The following is a 17170-nucleotide window of genomic DNA, read 5'->3' as shown; positions in this document are numbered from 1 at the left end:
TACCAACAGTCAATTTACAAGATACGTTGTTTCTGCAGGTTAAGCACAAAAAACGTAAAAATTTTGGCTATGTTTTATTGTATAAATACTTTGTTGGCTTAAAATAGAGTGAAAGAAGATTCATGATTGAACAGGTTGAACCAGCTCCAGCCATTCCAATCCAACCCGAGCACGCCGGAGCTTGTCAACGCGACACAACACGAGCGTGGGTTTTACGATCCGATTTCACTTTCGGAGTATTTCTCCACGTGTGATATGGATGACCATGTTCTGACGGCTCTGGAGGATCTTAGGCAAGTCTCATTTACTCGTACGACACTCTGCCGGCACCACTTTCTTGCACGTCGCTGCTGAGACGCCAGCTCTGTTGCCGATGCCGAGCCGGCGCACATCCACGCCGACATCAATCGTGCATCTGACGCCACCCGTCTGTCGCCTCTCTTCTCTCTCGTAATTTCCACTTCCCTCTCGGTTGTTAAGGATAACAACGGCTGTGTTGTGATGTATTCGTGCGTGTGCGTTTCACACGCTTTCGATCGTGCGCCGACTAAAAAATAAAGAAAATAAAAGAGACCCTCGCACGGCCCGATGTGCTTACGCGAGCATTGTCTTCGTCGCGTTTCTGTTGCGCCTGGTTATAAACGTTGGTTAACACGATGTGCGTCGCAATATCCTGTTAGACGTCGAAGTTGTGCTTGTATCAAAAGAAAATGTTAATCACAAAAAGTCATTGATCCGGCGTCCAACCGCATGCAGTATCGCTTTTCGGTCGTTGCTGCTGGAGTCACCGATTGGCTCCCTTAAAGAAAAGAAAATGCAACCTATACAGTAGCTGTAGCAGCTGCTCCTAAACTGAAAGTCCGTTTGTAGTGAAAGCTTTTCTGTGTTAGAAAAAGCGTGCGAACCGCAATCGCACCACTGACACGCACTGTGGTAATGGCGTGCGTCACGGTTTCGATTAGTTTAGTTTCTACATCATTGAGCCCGATGCGCCACCAGCTTCGTTCGTAACGCCGCTAGATGTAAGCCTGAAGTGCTCAAGGCAGAGAGCGTGATGTAGCCCAGTGCATGTTAACTAATTTTATAAAGATAATCGATTACTCTGCTGGATTGATTCTTCTTGCTTCTTCTTTTTCAGGGTTTGGCTTTGGCACGTAAAACGCTAAGATTTATTTTATTTATTCAGCGTTTTGAGTTGATTTTGCCTCTATTTTCTGCGTCCTAGAATTGTTTACCTCTAAGTGACGCACATTCAGGACAACAACAATATCAGCTGCGCGACTCTTGTAGTTAGGCAAATGAGGACTAAGACAACCTAGAACCGTTGTTTCGTCCTCTGGAATTTTCGCAGAACCCACAAACAGACCCCTCTTCCTGTCATTATGCACCTCTTAAAACAGAAAGGTAGCCTTTGAGTCTGTGCTAGAAAGTTGTCATGCAGACCATGCACAAATCAATCAATCAATAATTTTATTGTGTCTGGTTGAACAAGCAGACAGAAAAACAATGGATAAAAGCTGCCATTCGGCAGCTTGATGCACCCACAGCCCCCCTTACAAGTGTTCACAGCAGCACAAAGACACAGTTAGAGATTCTATCATTAAAGTAACCAGATAAAACTATAGTCACATATTGCTATAGTCAACAAACATGTCATTATGGTAAATATAGTCAAGATCGCTTTAATCACTACATCACAATATATATGTTTTAAAAAAAAAAGCTGTGAAACAATGTGTGGAAGTAGGAAGATTTCTTGACAGTCCTTCTGGGGATTGTAGGCGCCACACTGGAAAGGCACCCTTTCTTAAGAAATACTTGCGTGGCAGTTCCTTCTCACATTCAAGTTCACTTACTATTACTGCTATTACATGGTTAAGACCTTTGCGAAAGCCATGTGACTCATTGAGGCGTGGCACTATGGTTAGCCAACACTGGGAGATTATTGCTTAAGATTTTTTTGTTTATAGTACTTGTAGCTTTCATTAGGTTGGGGCTATTTCTTTCTCAGAAGTGCAAGTCTTCAAATTTTTTTGTTTTCTGTCCCTCTTTTGCTTGCCTTTGGGTGTTTGTGATTCAGGTATGATGGTCCCTTGGTCAACGATGAGCTGTTTGCGAAGGAGATTGAAGATGCCAAGTCGGTCAAGTTCACGGGGCTCGTGGCCTGGCTATCGACCGAGATCAAATCCCTCTGCAACCTGGAGGACCACGTCAACGCCATCACAGGTGTGCCTTTAGAGCTAGCACTCGCACGTGTAACACTAGTTCGACGCGCACGTGCAGACACCGCTGATAACCCTGTTTTCGCGCATGTGCTCTGCGGCTCGTGCCAGTTTATAAACAATGTGAGTTTAGCGTTTGTTGTTTGTACCCTCCCATGTGATTGGGTCTCTTTCGCGCTACCATACCCTTGTGTGTCAGTGAACGGACATTAGAGGGGTACCTGCTTTGAGCAAGTTCATTCACACCAGTTCCTGAAGGCGAAATCGGCAACAGTGGAGTCACTGAATAAGTCACTCTGCTGCTGCTTCTTGTGGGCTGCGTTTACACATAAAGCACTGTTAGTAATGTCTGTATTTATCCCCACACACACAAAAAAAAAGCTGCCCCCCCCCCCCCTCCTTCCCTTCGTTGTCATGTCTGCAAGATTCTAACAAATTTGTATGTTCACAGGTTGGCAAGCACGGTGTTATCCTGTAGAGTGAATGATCCTGTAAATTGTTAGGTGCAGTTAGGATTGGTCTTACTGCGACGATTGAAGCATACAGTTTAACACAGGTATAGCAAATTATTGGATATAATAAAGTTCATTTAAACTGTTTGTCACTGATGTTAGCGTCTATAAAATATATGTGCTTATAACGACTGTCAGAAGTGACTAAGGTATTTTTTGTTAGATGCAACTTTGTTGTGATGAGCATGTAATTCTTGTAATTAGTCAATACCTTGAAATGCAAGAACCACAACTTTTGGTGCTCTCATTACAGATGTTGACGACTGGAACACATTCTTGCTTGAGCTTAGCGCTTTCCTGAAGGAGCTGCGTAAGTATTGAAGTTGGCCCTCTTTCAGTACTTATTCTTGTTGCATTTCCTTATTCTTGTTGCATTAATTTTTTCTATTGTTTTATATTTATTTCTTATTTGTCATTTTGTGAGTGTGTTTTCTGTTCTTGTAGAAGCAGCATATGTCATCCCCCCATTTTTTTTTTTTTTTTGTCTTATCCTTTTTCCTTGCAGAATGTCCAATAAGTGTATTGACAGATGGGCCTGTGAGCCAGAGGATAGTGTCAAAAGAAAACAGGCTGCTGCTCCTTGGTGAGTTTATCACCTTCCACAATGTGATCTAGTCCAGTTCACCTATCGCACCAAATGTTTACAATACTATACTTTCATTGCCAGGTTGATATTGAGCATGTATAAAATCCACCAATGCAGAAGTGTCAAGCTCAGAAGTCATAGTACATCCTAGCTTAAGCATCTTGTGATTTGAATACCGCAGCACCTGTGAATGATGATACTGTAACCATATTCGTTTTTGCGAATACATAGTTATCATGATTTACAGTAGGGCCTACAATTAGCAAAAGTATAGAGAGGGCGAAGGTGGTAATTCATCCGGTGAGCAGTTCAGGAGAGTTGCAGATCACCTTGACATGTTCCATTCCATGCAGCTTAGTTACCACAAATCCTGCCAAAACATTCCAAATATACTATTGACTCTGCAAAAAAAGAAAACAAAAATGTTGTTTATAGTACTAGAAAATAAAGTGAGTCATGTGGAAGCATTGCCAAGGATTGGTTAGGAACATTGGCCTGTGGTGCAGCTAGTGGTGCATTTTTATGTCTGCAAACTCTGGCAGCCTATGCAGACTCAGTCAAACAACGCTGCCATTTCCTTCCAGGCTTTCTGTGCGATGAGCTGCAGGCAGCACGCATGATCAAAGTGATGAACCCGAACAGCAGTGCCCTTCAGGTGCAGATGGTAAGTTTTTGCATCAGAATGCCTTTTTACATGCACGTGAAAACCAAATGTCGTGCAGTCCTTCCGACTTCTTCATCAAGGGTGCCTTTGAGAAGCTGCAGCAGCTTCTATTTTTCTTATTTCTTTCTTTCTTTTTTTTTTTGACCTTACAATAACCTTGTAGGTGTGTGCATGATGACCCTTCCGATGGTCAAATAATTGTCTTGAAAGTGGTTGGAATGTGTCACTACTAAAGGTAGGGCCAATTACATAAGCTTGTCACGGTCTCAAGAATGACGGTACATTCAGAATGCAGGGCTTGTCACTGCGTCTGCATCGAAGCCACATGACACAGTAGCCATGTTACCGTTGGGTAGCACGGCTATTGCGTATGGCTGCTGCATTGCCTATGTGGCTTCAATGTACAGACTCGGTGACAAGCAACAAAAAGAACATAGGTGGTGTTTCGTTTTCAGTTCAATTGATTGATTAGGTTTTAATGTCCCAAAGCAACACATAAACTTCGAGAGACACTTTACTGGAGAGATTCAAGCTAACTTTGACAGATGGAGTTTTCCTCGCGATCGTACATGAGTATTTTTGCATTTCGCCTCTGTGGGCAGCAGCAGGATGCCACAGCCACCATGCCAGCAGCTAGAGTTGAACCTTGGTCAGAGTTGAACCACTAGGTCGATGAGAATCAAGGACTGTTTAGCTGAATTTGGAACACTGTTAAATTGGAGACGCATTTAAGGGATTTGAGTAACAACAGAACATTTTTATATGGTTTTTATTGGATGGCGGTCGACCCAGTAAGTATGCTATGGTGCGTCGATGCCTGCATTTCTCATAAATTTTTTTAACTTAGTCATGGCAGTTGAGGGGTTAATTGTGACAAATTTGCTGCTTCATGTGATGAATACATTCTGAAGGTGACGTTCCAGTATGCAGGCTTGGCTATTGGCACTAGTGGGGTGACGTCCACAATCAGTGCCGATCGAGATTTCCATGGTTTCCAATCAGATTCCCATTGAGATTTCCAGCAAATCAGTGGTTGAAAGAAAAAGCTGCCCCGTGACCTCCAAATCGTTGACCTTTTCCATGTATCTGTACTAAGCTGCGACTGTAAGCAAGCTGTAATAAAATTTTTTTCACAAGCACGTCGCCAACATTCAATGAAAGAGGTCAGCACCGTGTGCTATGGCATTGTGTGCAGTTTGACAACTCTGGGGAGGGCAACGTTTGGGATTCATTGGTAGTGTTCCAACTCACTCAAGTCATTCTTGCATATAATTTTGTCGCTTCAAAATACCACAGTTGTGAGCAGCAGAGGACGTGCTTTCATTTGTACTACAGTAGTTAAACAATTTGTGAAACAGCTCAAGGGTTTCGAGTAATAATGTGTACTTGGCCACTATATCTTGTTCATTTCCTGCAGGATGAATCACCTGTGGCCAAAGCCATGAAGGGCATGCTGATTACGCTAGGCTTTGGCAAGCCGCCACCAAACATCACACCTGCACAGCTCTTCTCCAAGTCCGAGTCCAAGGTAAGCAATGAAGCATGAGCATAGTGCGACAGTTTAACGAGTTGACAGTTCTCCATTTGCTGTGAAAAGTGAGGATGTACCTAACTTGCACTTGTTGAACCCAGTGAACTGCCCTAAGTGTTCTGTTCCTGCTTCTACAGTGAACATTCACCACTTCTTGCGGTTCTGCCCTGTAACGAGGGCTGCTCGAGAGGATGCGAAGAAATGCCAATTTACGAACGTATCGGACAGACTGTTTAGGGATTGGCTTGTGTGTGACAAGTTTGCGAAGCCACTACTGCAATTTCTGCATAAGGAGAGCCTTCACGCTTTTGTCTACATAAACATTTAGTATGGCACAAAGCAAGCTTCACGAAAAAGAAAAAAAAATGAAGTTGTACATCTTGAGTCCTCAGTGTATCTCATTGAGAAACTATTCCTTGCATTTCAGCTAACCAGCATAGTTGTTAAAACCAACTGCCCTTCCTGCATGTTTGCACTGTTGCGTGCTCTCTCCTTTGTTTCTGAAAGTTAATCGACCCCACGTATCTGCTTTGATCATGTGCATGCAGGTGCGCGAGTTGGTCCCGAAGGCAGGCCCCGCAGTGATGAGCAAGCCGCTATTCGCCGGCGGCCTCACGGAGAAGCAGTGGTTTGCGCTGGCCAAGTTGCAGGAGCAGATGCAGGACGAGTACCGCGTGCGACGTGAGACACTCATCAAGCGTCTCGACGTCACCATCCAGTCCTTCCTCTGGGCTGAGCGCCTCAAGGTATGGGCAATTTGCCGTATGAAGCAAAGTCTGGCCGAGCAAACCGGGCCAATCCCAGAGACAGCATAGTCACGGTGGTGACTTGGTGAGCCAATCCTGATACCAGCACACAATAAATGTATTTGTTGAGAGAGGAATGGCTGATTCACACATAGCGTCAAGGGAGGTGCTGTGAAGATTACATCATGTGCTTAGTTATGGTGCGGGCGATGCAAATTGAGGAGCGGCAGCCGGACTTGCGGCAGAAATTTTCTACACAAAAGATTTATACATTGGTGCCCCCAAAACAGCGATAGGCTTCTGGAGAGACAAGCTATGGATCCAACTCGGCTTAATATTTTCTTTTAGTGTCCTTTAAGGGTATTAAGTTTTTCATTTCTGGCCTTGAGAGTCTGGCGTACCTTAGAACCGAGGGCACAAAAGAAATGTACAGGCATGGTAATCCAATTTTCCCATCAGGGGCCAAACTGGCAAGCGTCTAGCATATCGTCACTCTAAACATTCTGCCAGGCGCACGGACCACAGCGATGTCAAATAATCGTGCAGGGCATGGAGGACAAGATCATGAAGGCATACCAGCCAAGGCGGAAACTCATGGAGACCGAGCCAAATGTCAGCGTGGGCCATGTCCTCGCTGCCAGAGAAGGTGAGCCTCCTCCAGCCAGGATCAGTGATGGTTTAACCTTCCGAGCGTATGGTGCATTTAATGAGATAGCATTATCACGCACCTTGTATGCATCCATCTGATGAAAAATGTGGGCCAATTCCAAAGGTAGTGCAGTCTAACACTGTGTGTCAAGCTAGCTGTCACGAGGGAATAATGTGAGAAACTAGCGCGAGGGAAGCATGCATGCAGTTGTGGCCTAATGGTTGGAGCATTGGGCTGCGGTACTGGAAGACAGACGTTCAATCTCACCAGCGATCAGGCATTTCTTTATAGTATTATCACTAGAGTCTAACGGCAAACTTCGTTTGTTGAGCATATGCAATCGCATCAAAGTGTGCGCGAAATCACAAAAGAGCGACAAGGTGTACAAACGTCACTTTGGTAAATGAGAGTTTGCAAGGTCGCCCATGACACGCACGTGGCAGCTATGGAGATGTTACAGTCGTTGCATACTCGGAGAGTTAGCAATGCTAAGTTCTGGCCTAGGCTTTTTCCAAAGCACAACAAATTCAATTTCTTTCTAAGTATAACACATAAGCGGGCTATAAATTTAAATGCTATTTAATGGCACTATGTTGCTGAACGTTTTACAAGCCTTTAATCTCAAATTAAACGAAAATAGATAACTTTGCTAAGTAATTATTTTAGCAAGAATAATTTATGTTGCTCTGGCAACATGACCTCTTTGACGCCACAATTGCCTCTTCAAGGAACCGTGTAATTAATGCTGATGAAGTCCTGTGAGTCACAGTTCATAAGTTTTTTAATGTATGCGTCATTCAGTAAACATGAAGGCTTTCTTTGCGCCAGTTCACTATGTCGAGAAAAACACAAGACGCAAGTAGCACTGCCGTATAAAAGCAAAAGCTGCCTTAAAATTTTAGTTTAGACAACTTCCGAGTAGATGGCGCAACCAGTTTACAGGTGTCTCGCATCTACGAATTATCTCGTGTGCGGCCAGAAGTGTGCATCGGCGGCCTGACGACTATATACTCAGCCACAGCACTTGAAAGGTCAAGGCTTGCGTGGCTGTACAAAACTATTATGACATCACTACAGTTGTAGACAGCGAATATACAGTGTGGCTTTGTCGGCAGTCAAAACTGTTGAATGGAATGAAGAATAATGTTCGCATATCTGGCCACTCTGTAGGTAATGCAAACTGTCGTTGGGGATAACAGGAACTGATCAAGCTAGGGCGTGTACCTGTCAGACATGTGATATGCAGAAGACAGGTGATAATTCAAGCGATGGATGGCGCAGATATTAACAGAGATACGTGTGAGCACTGCTGCATTGTCACTATATGTTAAGAAGTCGGCTTTCTTGAAAGAGCATCATCTTAGGCATGATGTCATCATATAGTTTTCTATAGGAACCTCTATAGAAAACTATAGCGGCAGTAGTGCCTATGGGAGTTGCAAGCATGGTCGTTCAGCCAGCATGGGAATGATGGGTGTATTACGTGGATTTCCCTAAACTTCATCCTTGTGGCTTGAAATGGCTTTGTGACTTTTGATCATCTTCGAGAAAATGATAGGTGGTGTCCCAGTAGTGGCACCCTCTGGACAACAGATGTGGATCTCGAAGGGCTATGCTTTTGCTGTTTGCACGTGGCAGAAATTTAGACAAGTCCATGTACTACCTGCCCTTTTCACAGTTGCTGAACAGTCACAACACCAAAAGTTCCCTCTAATAAGTTTTTTAGGAAAATGTATGGATGCCACGTGTTTCTTTCTTTTTGCTATGTACAGTGTATCATGTGTGAAAAAGTGTCTTCCTTGAAATAAACTAAGCATCATGCGTTGTTGCACTATGCATCTGTCCTTGTTCTCTTAGTGCTCGCCAGTTTTTCAGTATAACCGGCCATGGTAGTCCAGCGGCTATGGCATTGCGCCACTAACCTCAAGGTTGCGGGTTCAATCCTGGTCACGGTGGCTACATTTCAGTGAGGGTGAAGTGTGAGAAGACGTGTGTACTGAAGTTTAAGTACACGTTAAGTACCCCCCCTCCCGGCAATCAGAGTTAATCTAGAGTTCCTCTCTTTGACTTGCCTCATAATCAGATCATAGGTCTGGCACGTACAGCCCCACAACATTTTTTGTTTTTCAGTATGAAAGCTGTCACTGAGGTTATTGCTGGCATGCATTTGCATTGCCAGGGTGTCTGCCTGTGGTTCTCAGCATCATTCTCTTTGTTCTTTCGGCGAATTTGTTGTCACTGTAAATTTTTTTTTCCACAGACCTGACTATGCTGGAGAAGACAAGCGGTGCAGGCGTGCGCAAGAACACCAAGAGCGCCGTGAACCGGGTACTGATCGGCATGGTGCCCGACCGGGGCGGTCGTCCAGAGGAGCAGCAGCCACCGCCTCCCGAGATGCCCAGCTGGCAGAAGCGCTCCGACGCACCACAGGGCGGTAAGCTGTTCGATTTCTTTACAACTGTAACAAGGGCTGGCACTTGCAGGGCAGACGACGCGTTCTTCGAAACAGACGATGCCAATTGAGAGCATTGCGGTGCTTGCAAGAATGCATGCCTGCCAAGTTCAGAGAAACAAAATCTGGAAGATACCTCCACAAAGACAACTTGATTATGCTTTATTTTACAGATTTACGATTCACCACATGAACGTCAAGGACTCACTTTTTCAAACATTTCGTTGCAGCTGATTTTGCCTTGACAAATTCTCAGTGCATGTTTGATTAAAGTAAAATCCATTTCTCTGGCATTTTGCAAGGAGGACATTTCCCAGCGTTTTATCACACAAGCAAAACTGTTTTCATGTTTTTTGCAATGCTAATTTGCTGATCACACTCTGCATTGTTGTGTGGCACAGTGAAACCTCGTTAAGCATAGTTGGCCGGAGCTCGGAAAAAGTGTGTACTGCTTAACCGAAATCGCATGAGATCGCCCACTTACCTGTCAAAAACGGAACTCGGAGAGAGTCCGATGAAAGGGCAAAAACATGCAGTATTTATTCACTTCGCTCGAGAAAAGTGTTATTCTCGTTTGGTGTCGTGGTGGCTTAGCAGCAATGACAGCGGCCTCAAACTGAAACTGAAGCTGCAAGCCAGCATTTCAGCCAGCCCCCTCTTCTCAGCAAACACTCTCATGGCAGATTCCTCATTGGCATTGCATATTCTCCCTGCATGGGCCCCGGTAGCGCTGTAGAAGTCGCAGGGTGCCTTCTTCATTGCGGAGTGCTGTTCTCGTCGCGACGATTGCATTTATAAGGCTGACGTAATGCACAGCTGCTGCCACTGTCAGGCCCGAGTCGCCCGTGCTGTCGCTTTCCATGTCATCCTCATCACTGTCGTTAGGCAACACTGGCAACCACAGAGGCAACGATGGCGAAATGTCGAACCTCGTAGCCGACATCGTTTTGCAGCCGCAGCAGCGCTGCCAAGCAACTTCGCATTCCAAATGCCACACACCGTGGATCCCTGTTGCGTGCCATCGCCGACTTTTTCGTGCCACATTCGACAGCACAAACAATGTCCAATTTTTCTTCTATGCTGAGCAGCTGATGTTTTTTATCCGAGCTTCAGCATGACACGAGTCTTAGCTTGCACGACGATGAAATGATGTTGATGTATCTTCACGCGTAAACGCACAGGGCGCTTGGAGGCCGTTGTTCTGATCTCTGAGGTTTGTTGTTCTGCCGGGCTGCCCGATGCAGACGACACTCCGCCGCGATTACGTAACGGAAAGTGGAACCGCCATGTGTTAATCAATGCGTACGCAATAAGCTGGTACGGTTTATACGGATACAAAACACATTATGTTCAATAGCCGCTGAGTCGCGGATTTGACTTTACCACTTTTAAAATGAAACTACTGTTTAAGCGGGTACGGTTTAACAAGGTTTTACTGTGTCTACGAAATACCCAGTATCACTTCAGAAATTCGGCTGGACTTTAGCAGCCCATCTGGACCTCTCAGCTGCCAGACAGCTGTCCACTGAGTGTCTGCTCATTCTTTGTTCAATATGTCTGCAGAAATGCTGTAAACCTGTAGCTTTACAAACTCTATTTATAAAGCATCAAGAGCTTTGGTACGAGTCTCTTTCATCCATTGCAGCAGCGTGGGTGGAAACTGCTTCACAAAGAAAAGCACATTCCTGAAAGACATGCTATCTACGATCCTCAGATTGTCAACCTCTGCATGTAGCAGGGCAGCATCTTCCAACGGAAACATGAGTTTTGAATGTAGTCACATGCTGTGATGAAGTGTCTGATACAGTACCGTAAAGCTCCTGCTGCTCCGTTGGCTTTTTCTCTCACCTGCATAATACAGCACACAAAAAGAGGCCACTGGCAACTGTCCACATGGCTGACAATAGAGATGAAAGCGAGAAACCAAACTCCACTGGTGAAGTCGAGTGTGGCCGCTTTTCTGAAGCCTGACTACCTGAGGTCACATCAAAAGCAAAAGGACGATGCCTTGCAGAGCACTCTTAGACGCATGCACTGCACACAGACTCTCGCAAAAAAGAAGAAAACGCATAATTAAATACAAAATTTAAAATCTTGTACTTGCTGCCTAATAAAGGCAACCTTGGAATGGCCTTGCATTCCTGCCTTCCTTCGCTTTGACCTTGATTTAGTTCTCGTTACGCTGTGATAATGGCAGTGAACGCCATCAGTAGCTAATAGTTTGTAGAGTAAAACTTCGTTAATATATACCCACTTAATAAGGAATTCTGGTTTAAATACAGTCGTGATGAATTCCCCACCCTGTCGCCATTGAACCTAATATATTGGCTGACTGCTTTCGTAGTCGCCTACTGCATGCGGAACGGTTGGTGCGCAGTATCTACAAAATTTTTCGGTGCCTGCAAGCGCGGAATTGGTGAAATGTTGTGCACGCAAACCATAGATGGTGGCCATGGCACGTTTCCTGCTCCCGTAGCTTTTGGCCCTTCCACGTCGTCACCGTGGCGATGTGGAAGTGGATGATGGCTCTCATGAGGGCGTCCGCACAGAAGTGGGGCCTGACGGAGAAACTGGCTCGTGGTGTTGCATAATTTGAGGACACTATCATGGCTGGCAGGCCGGCACGGTGGCAAGTGAAAATCAGATTTTTTTGCTGCCTGCTCGTAAATAAAACTTGTCTGCATGTGTGTTTGAGTGAGGATTAAAACGTAGTTATTTTCTGGCCGTCCGTCTGCCAGTCAGTTAATTAGTGTGTCGCTTAGTGTGTCCCTGATCCGCGTTCCCCGCTAACTACGTATTAACAATGTTTTACTCTATATGCTATTCGGAGCACATGTGATGTTAATTGCAGATTGGCCATTCAGTAACCTTGCGTAATGCAAGTTTCCCAACACATTCCAAATTGTTGTTTTCGCAAGCTTTCTTCTAGCGAGTGGTTTCAGTTCTGGTTTCCTGGAATTCAAGCATTAAAATTGTGACATGGCTGGCTTGCTGTATATTGTGTATTGTGACATGCTGTATGCTACAAAACTACTATCAAGTCATTGCCCAATCTACCCACATTAGTCTATCGACGCAAGATGGCACGTCTATGCTTATTCCACAAGCTGTACTACCATTTTCAACATCTGCGCAAATCACTTCTTCTACCACCAGCACATTCGTCACGACGCCTGTTCAATTCACTCAGTTTACAGCGCCTGTATGGATCAACTTCTGCCTTCAATAAATCATTTTTACCCACAGCAATCCAGGAATGGAATGAACTCCCAGATGCGATTGCCATGGAGCATGATCCTGAAAAATTTAAAGAGTGGTTGCTTTCACATTTTGGAAATTACAATTGAACGATTTCTCTTTTCATTCCAAGTGTTGTTGCATTTGAAGTCGCCTGTACTCCTATTTTGTTTTGCTGCATTACTTAACCTGCATTATTTCAATTCATTCTTGTTGTAACATCTTTGACTTGTGTATGTCTATGATGACGCCCCCCCCCCCCTTATGTAATACCCTGTAAAGGGTCCTTAAGGGTCCAATAAATGATGGTGATTATGAAAGCTTTCCTCAGATTTACTACTCAGTAGACATTGGTGGTCCTGAACAATGCTTTATTTCTCCGGTTTCTCAAAAAGCATATCAATTGGGGAAAAAAAAAGGCCCCATATTTTGGTCAATGCTTAAACTTAAGTTGGTGCCAACTGACTGAACAGCTTGCATGAGCTAATGCCATTGAAATTTGGTTGAAGCAGAAATGCCACCCACAGGTTTAGTCAAACGTGGTTAAAACCATTGTCCTAGTTCTGTAGCTACTAAGGTCCAGCAAACGAGAAGAGCCAAGGTGTAAGTTTGTACTGATTTGCAAACACACTATTGAAGCAGCAAGAAACGTGAGGGTTTGCTTGAACCACAAAGAGCTTTCTTGTGTGATGTTCCCCTATGGAATCAATTGCCCCATTTTGTGTTTAGATGTAATAGGTCATACAGATGTTCAGCAATTGGTCACATACTCATAAATTATTTAAAGTAAACGTCTATAACAACTTAAGTAAAAACTACACTATGAAACGTGGACAGAAGATGGGCACCGAAAAAGCAGGCACGAGCGCAGGTCTAAAGCCGACATGCACAAGCTGGCCTGATACAATGTTTTACTGCAGTCCATAAGAAGCCACAAATATATTGCAGTGAACCTGTCGCAACTAGAAGCACTTGAAAACATAAACAAGACACAAACAAAATAGTATGTGTAAACAGCAGACATTCAAGTGTGAACAAGCACTAACAGCTTCACTGTGTATTGTGTTGTGATTCTGCGAAGCTGCAGAAGTCTGCTGGTGTTCTATATTGGCATTTCACTGTGGCCTTCTAGAGAATGCCAATATCCTCCCATTGACATAACTGTATCAAGTATCAGTGACAATGAGACTGGAGATCCAAGTGTTACAGTAGTAATACTATGTATAGTTGGAAGCACGCCTGAATAAACGTGAAAAAAAGCAAGCAACTTCCAGCAATGTTTCTTTGCCCGACTTGCCAGTGCATTGGAGCGTATCTGCTCGAGCAGTATGATAAAGAACAGCCCTAATGCTTTGACAAGGCTGTAGAGGCTAAACACATGTATGCCCTGCAAGAAAGCGCTCAGTGCGAATGTTCAACGATGCTCATTCGCATGTCAGATTCGAACCCACAGATGACGAATAATCAATGCTTAAAAACAATTTTGGTATTCCCTCTGAGTGCACTCATGACTATGTACGAAATTCCTGCAGGCCGCGGAGGTGGGACAAGCTACTCAACCGGCCGCGTTCAAGGTGCCGGCTGGGATGACCAGAGGAGAGGCGGAGACGGACGAGGCGACGGGGGCTACGGCGGCGGTGGCTATGGCCAGAGGGACCAGAGAGATTCCAGGGGAGGACACGGTCGGGACGGAGGCTACCGTGGCGGTGGTGGCGGCGGCTACAGGCAGCAAGACAGCTATGGAGGCGGTCAGCAAGGAGGCTACGGAGGTGGCGGCTACAAGCAGGATAACTATGGCCAGAGAGATGGACACAGTGGCGGGGGAGGGAGAGGAGGCTACAGAGGGGGAAGGGGAGGCCGGGGAGGAGGAAGACAGTACGACAGATGATCATGCGACACTTCGAGTTAACGTGAACAACATATTATGGGGAGCATGGCTGGGGAGTTGGGGTCTAACCGATACATTACGGTCGTAGTTTTTGGAATCTGAGAGCCATTTTTTTCGTGGGGGCGCGGATGCAAGATTATAAAAATATTTCGCTGTAATAGCCTTTGCTGTAATACACATCCTCAGTAGACAATCCCAGGAATTGTCTACTGAGGAGGTGTAAAACTGTAGATGTGTATGCATTTAGAGACCTCCAGCGATGTTGGAGACTCGGAGCTGAAATTGCACATGCAGGTCTGCTAGCACGTGTTGCAATAGGTCGTAAAACTGAGCATAGTCAGTCCTTTATGACAAAAAATGAATGAATGTCTGTGCGTAGAGATGGGGGGGGGGGCGCTAGCAGAAACGAATTGAGCATGGTGAATGTATCATTCGGCTAGCGGAAAATGAAATGGAGGGAGGCCGTTTAAGAATGTGCCTGCCACTCGTAAATTATTGAATAGCATGCATGTTTTTGTTGTATGTTCCTGGTGTGCAGCCAAAGCTATTTGTGTGAAGTGTGTGAGTGAATTAAAGTGACCAGTGGAACTTTGCATTACAAAACTGTTGTGTGTTCTATCAGAGTCGCAACTTTGTGGGTTGCGACTCTGCCTAACTCTACCTAACTGCCTCACGTGCATATTATTCAGCACAGTAATGCACGATTAAATTTAATTAAAATCCTCGGGTTTCTACATACCAAAGCCACAATACGATTATGAGGCACGCCATAGTGGAGGATTCGGTATTCATTTTGACCACCTGGGGTTCTTTAGTGTGCATCTGAATCCAAGTATACACAATCGTTTTTGCATCCCACGCCCATCGAAAGGCGGCTGCCGTGGCTGGCATCGAACCCTCGAGCTGAGCAGCACAACGCTGTAGCCACTGGGCTACCATAAAGCACAGCTTTTGTAAAAAATTCCAAATCCACTGCACACATCTTGATGAGCTGTTGCTGAGCTCTGTGGCAAGGCCCTGCTCCAACCTCATCGGTGTAACAAGAACTGCTGCTACAATCCATCCGAGCTTTTAAACAGTAGGAACTTTCACAGGGACCCCATGACTTGGCCAAATGACAACTCCAGTCAAAAGACAGAGTGGCTTCGCAACTTTTCACAAAAGCTGTACAGGTGCTACAGATATCCCTGTACTTGCGATCACCACCACCACAGTGACATTGTTAGCATGCAGCTGCCTCATCGGAAGAGGGCACCTGCCATTCCACTCGATTAAGTTGCATCAAATGACAATTTACGAAAATTCTGTCATGCATGTGCGGACATGGCCGTCGTGAACCCCTTATACGTGGTTAGATACAAAAAGAAGACGGAACAAACCCTGCATACTTAGCGTGCCTTGAGATGCCGTATTGCATTGATTGTAATCACACTTTTTCATTAAAAATGCTGGCTAGGACGTAAATGAAATGTACGGCTTTTCTTTGAAACAGATTCAATTTTGTCAATATCAGATTATTTGTGTGGGTTCCATACAAACAAGCCATACTCAGCTACCGGGCAAATACAAAGGCTCATATGTAGGGGTGTGCGAACATTCGAAATTTCGAATACGAATCGAACATTTTCCCATATTCGAAGCGTATTCGATTCGAGAAATGCGTATTCGTAAATTCCCGAATATTCGAGGACGGCCGAATAATGGTCGGAACGGCGAATATTCAGACAGACTGTGAATAATTTAGCAATTAACGAATTATATGCTTGCTCCACATTCTCCTAAAAACCTGTTTATTCACTGAGAGCTTCACATGATCCGCTCATTATCTGTATGCTCTGCATCAAGCTGGCAAGTTGGGCCAGTTTGTTGGGATTCATAGTAAGGTTCATTACAGCGAAACACAAAACAGGGACAAAAGAAGGTACAAAACGACGACACAGCGTTACAGCACTGTGACCGTAAGTGCTGTAACGAACCTTACTATGAATGTGCATGCTCTGTTCCAGTCTATCTGCATCAGGCCCGTGAGACATGATCAGTTTCAATTTTTTTTTTTACCAAGCTTTATTCCAGGGCTCTTTCATAACAATATATGATGTACTTTCGGGCTGTGTAAGTATGCGCAATAAAATATGCACCTAGAAAATGTTACCTGGACAAATGTTGTCACAGTGCATAGAGAGCCCTTACTTTCTGAACATGTTGAGCAGTCAATTTTCCTTCGCGATAATCTGTAACAAGCGTTTACCTGACAGAGCACTACCTGCCATTACCTGAGTGCATTACCTATAATGAGTGCCTCTTTAACCTGAAGCAGCCTCGTAAAATGCAATATTATTTTTAAGAGGGTAATAAAGCTATTGTTACCTCGTTTTGCAATTTTTTAATACTACACATATATTCTATATTCGATTCAATATTCTAAGACAGTTTTTCGCTTTATTCGTATTCGATTCGTATTCGAAAATTTCAATACAGTAAAAGCTCGTTAATTCGAACTGCAAGGGGAAGACGCTTCAGTTCGAATTAACGAAAGTTCGAACTAACGAAAGTGAAGGAGGGCAACAGTACACTGCGATTTGGAAGCAGTAGGGCATGTCAGAAATTTGGCGCGTCAGAAAGTGATGGCGTGTGCCGCGGGCACACGCCATCTTCAAGTCGAAGCTCTGGGTCCGACTGTGCC

The 17170-nt window shown here is 44.7% G+C and overlaps 1 protein-coding gene across 2 annotated transcripts; it reads left to right on the top strand.

Annotated features, from left to right (window-relative positions):
• Window positions 1-134: 134 nt before the first annotated feature.
• LOC135919752 (protein FAM98A-like) lies at window positions 135-15090 on the top strand. Of its 2 annotated transcripts, none has more exons than XM_065453629.1 (10): window positions 135-293; window positions 2081-2226; window positions 2988-3044; window positions 3240-3317; window positions 3905-3984; window positions 5402-5512; window positions 6064-6261; window positions 6808-6907; window positions 9171-9344; window positions 14132-15090. In XM_065453629.1, the coding sequence occupies exons 1-10, from the start codon at window positions 256-258 to the stop codon at window positions 14485-14487; spliced, it is 1338 nt and encodes a 445-aa protein (XP_065309701.1). In that variant the 5' UTR covers window positions 135-255; the 3' UTR covers window positions 14488-15090. The 2 variants fall into 2 exon arrangements, with proteins under 2 accessions (XP_065309701.1, XP_065309700.1); XM_065453628.1 differs by lacking the exon at window positions 135-293 and adding an exon at window positions 302-450.
• The last annotated feature ends 2080 nt before the right edge of the window (window positions 15091-17170 follow it).

Source organism: Dermacentor albipictus, chromosome 7 (assembly GCF_038994185.2).
Source record: "Dermacentor albipictus isolate Rhodes 1998 colony chromosome 7, USDA_Dalb.pri_finalv2, whole genome shotgun sequence".
In the NCBI taxonomy this organism is placed as follows: domain Eukaryota; kingdom Metazoa; phylum Arthropoda; class Arachnida; order Ixodida; family Ixodidae; genus Dermacentor; species Dermacentor albipictus.
The sequence above is the reverse complement of the archived record's forward strand: the minus strand, read 5'-3'. Positions and strand labels throughout refer to the sequence as shown.

Excerpts from the sequence above, each read along its gene's own strand:
- LOC135919752 (XM_065453628.1), top strand. The coding sequence starts at position 374 with ATGCCGAGCCGGCGCACATCCACGCCGACATCAATCGTGCATCTGACG. Across the intron at positions 451-2,080 it reads TGTCGCCTCTCTTCTCTCTC|GTATGATGGTCCCTTGGTCA; the intron begins GTAATTTCCACT and ends TTTGTGATTCAG. Across the intron at positions 5,513-6,063 it reads TCTCCAAGTCCGAGTCCAAG|GTGCGCGAGTTGGTCCCGAA; the intron begins GTAAGCAATGAA and ends ATGTGCATGCAG.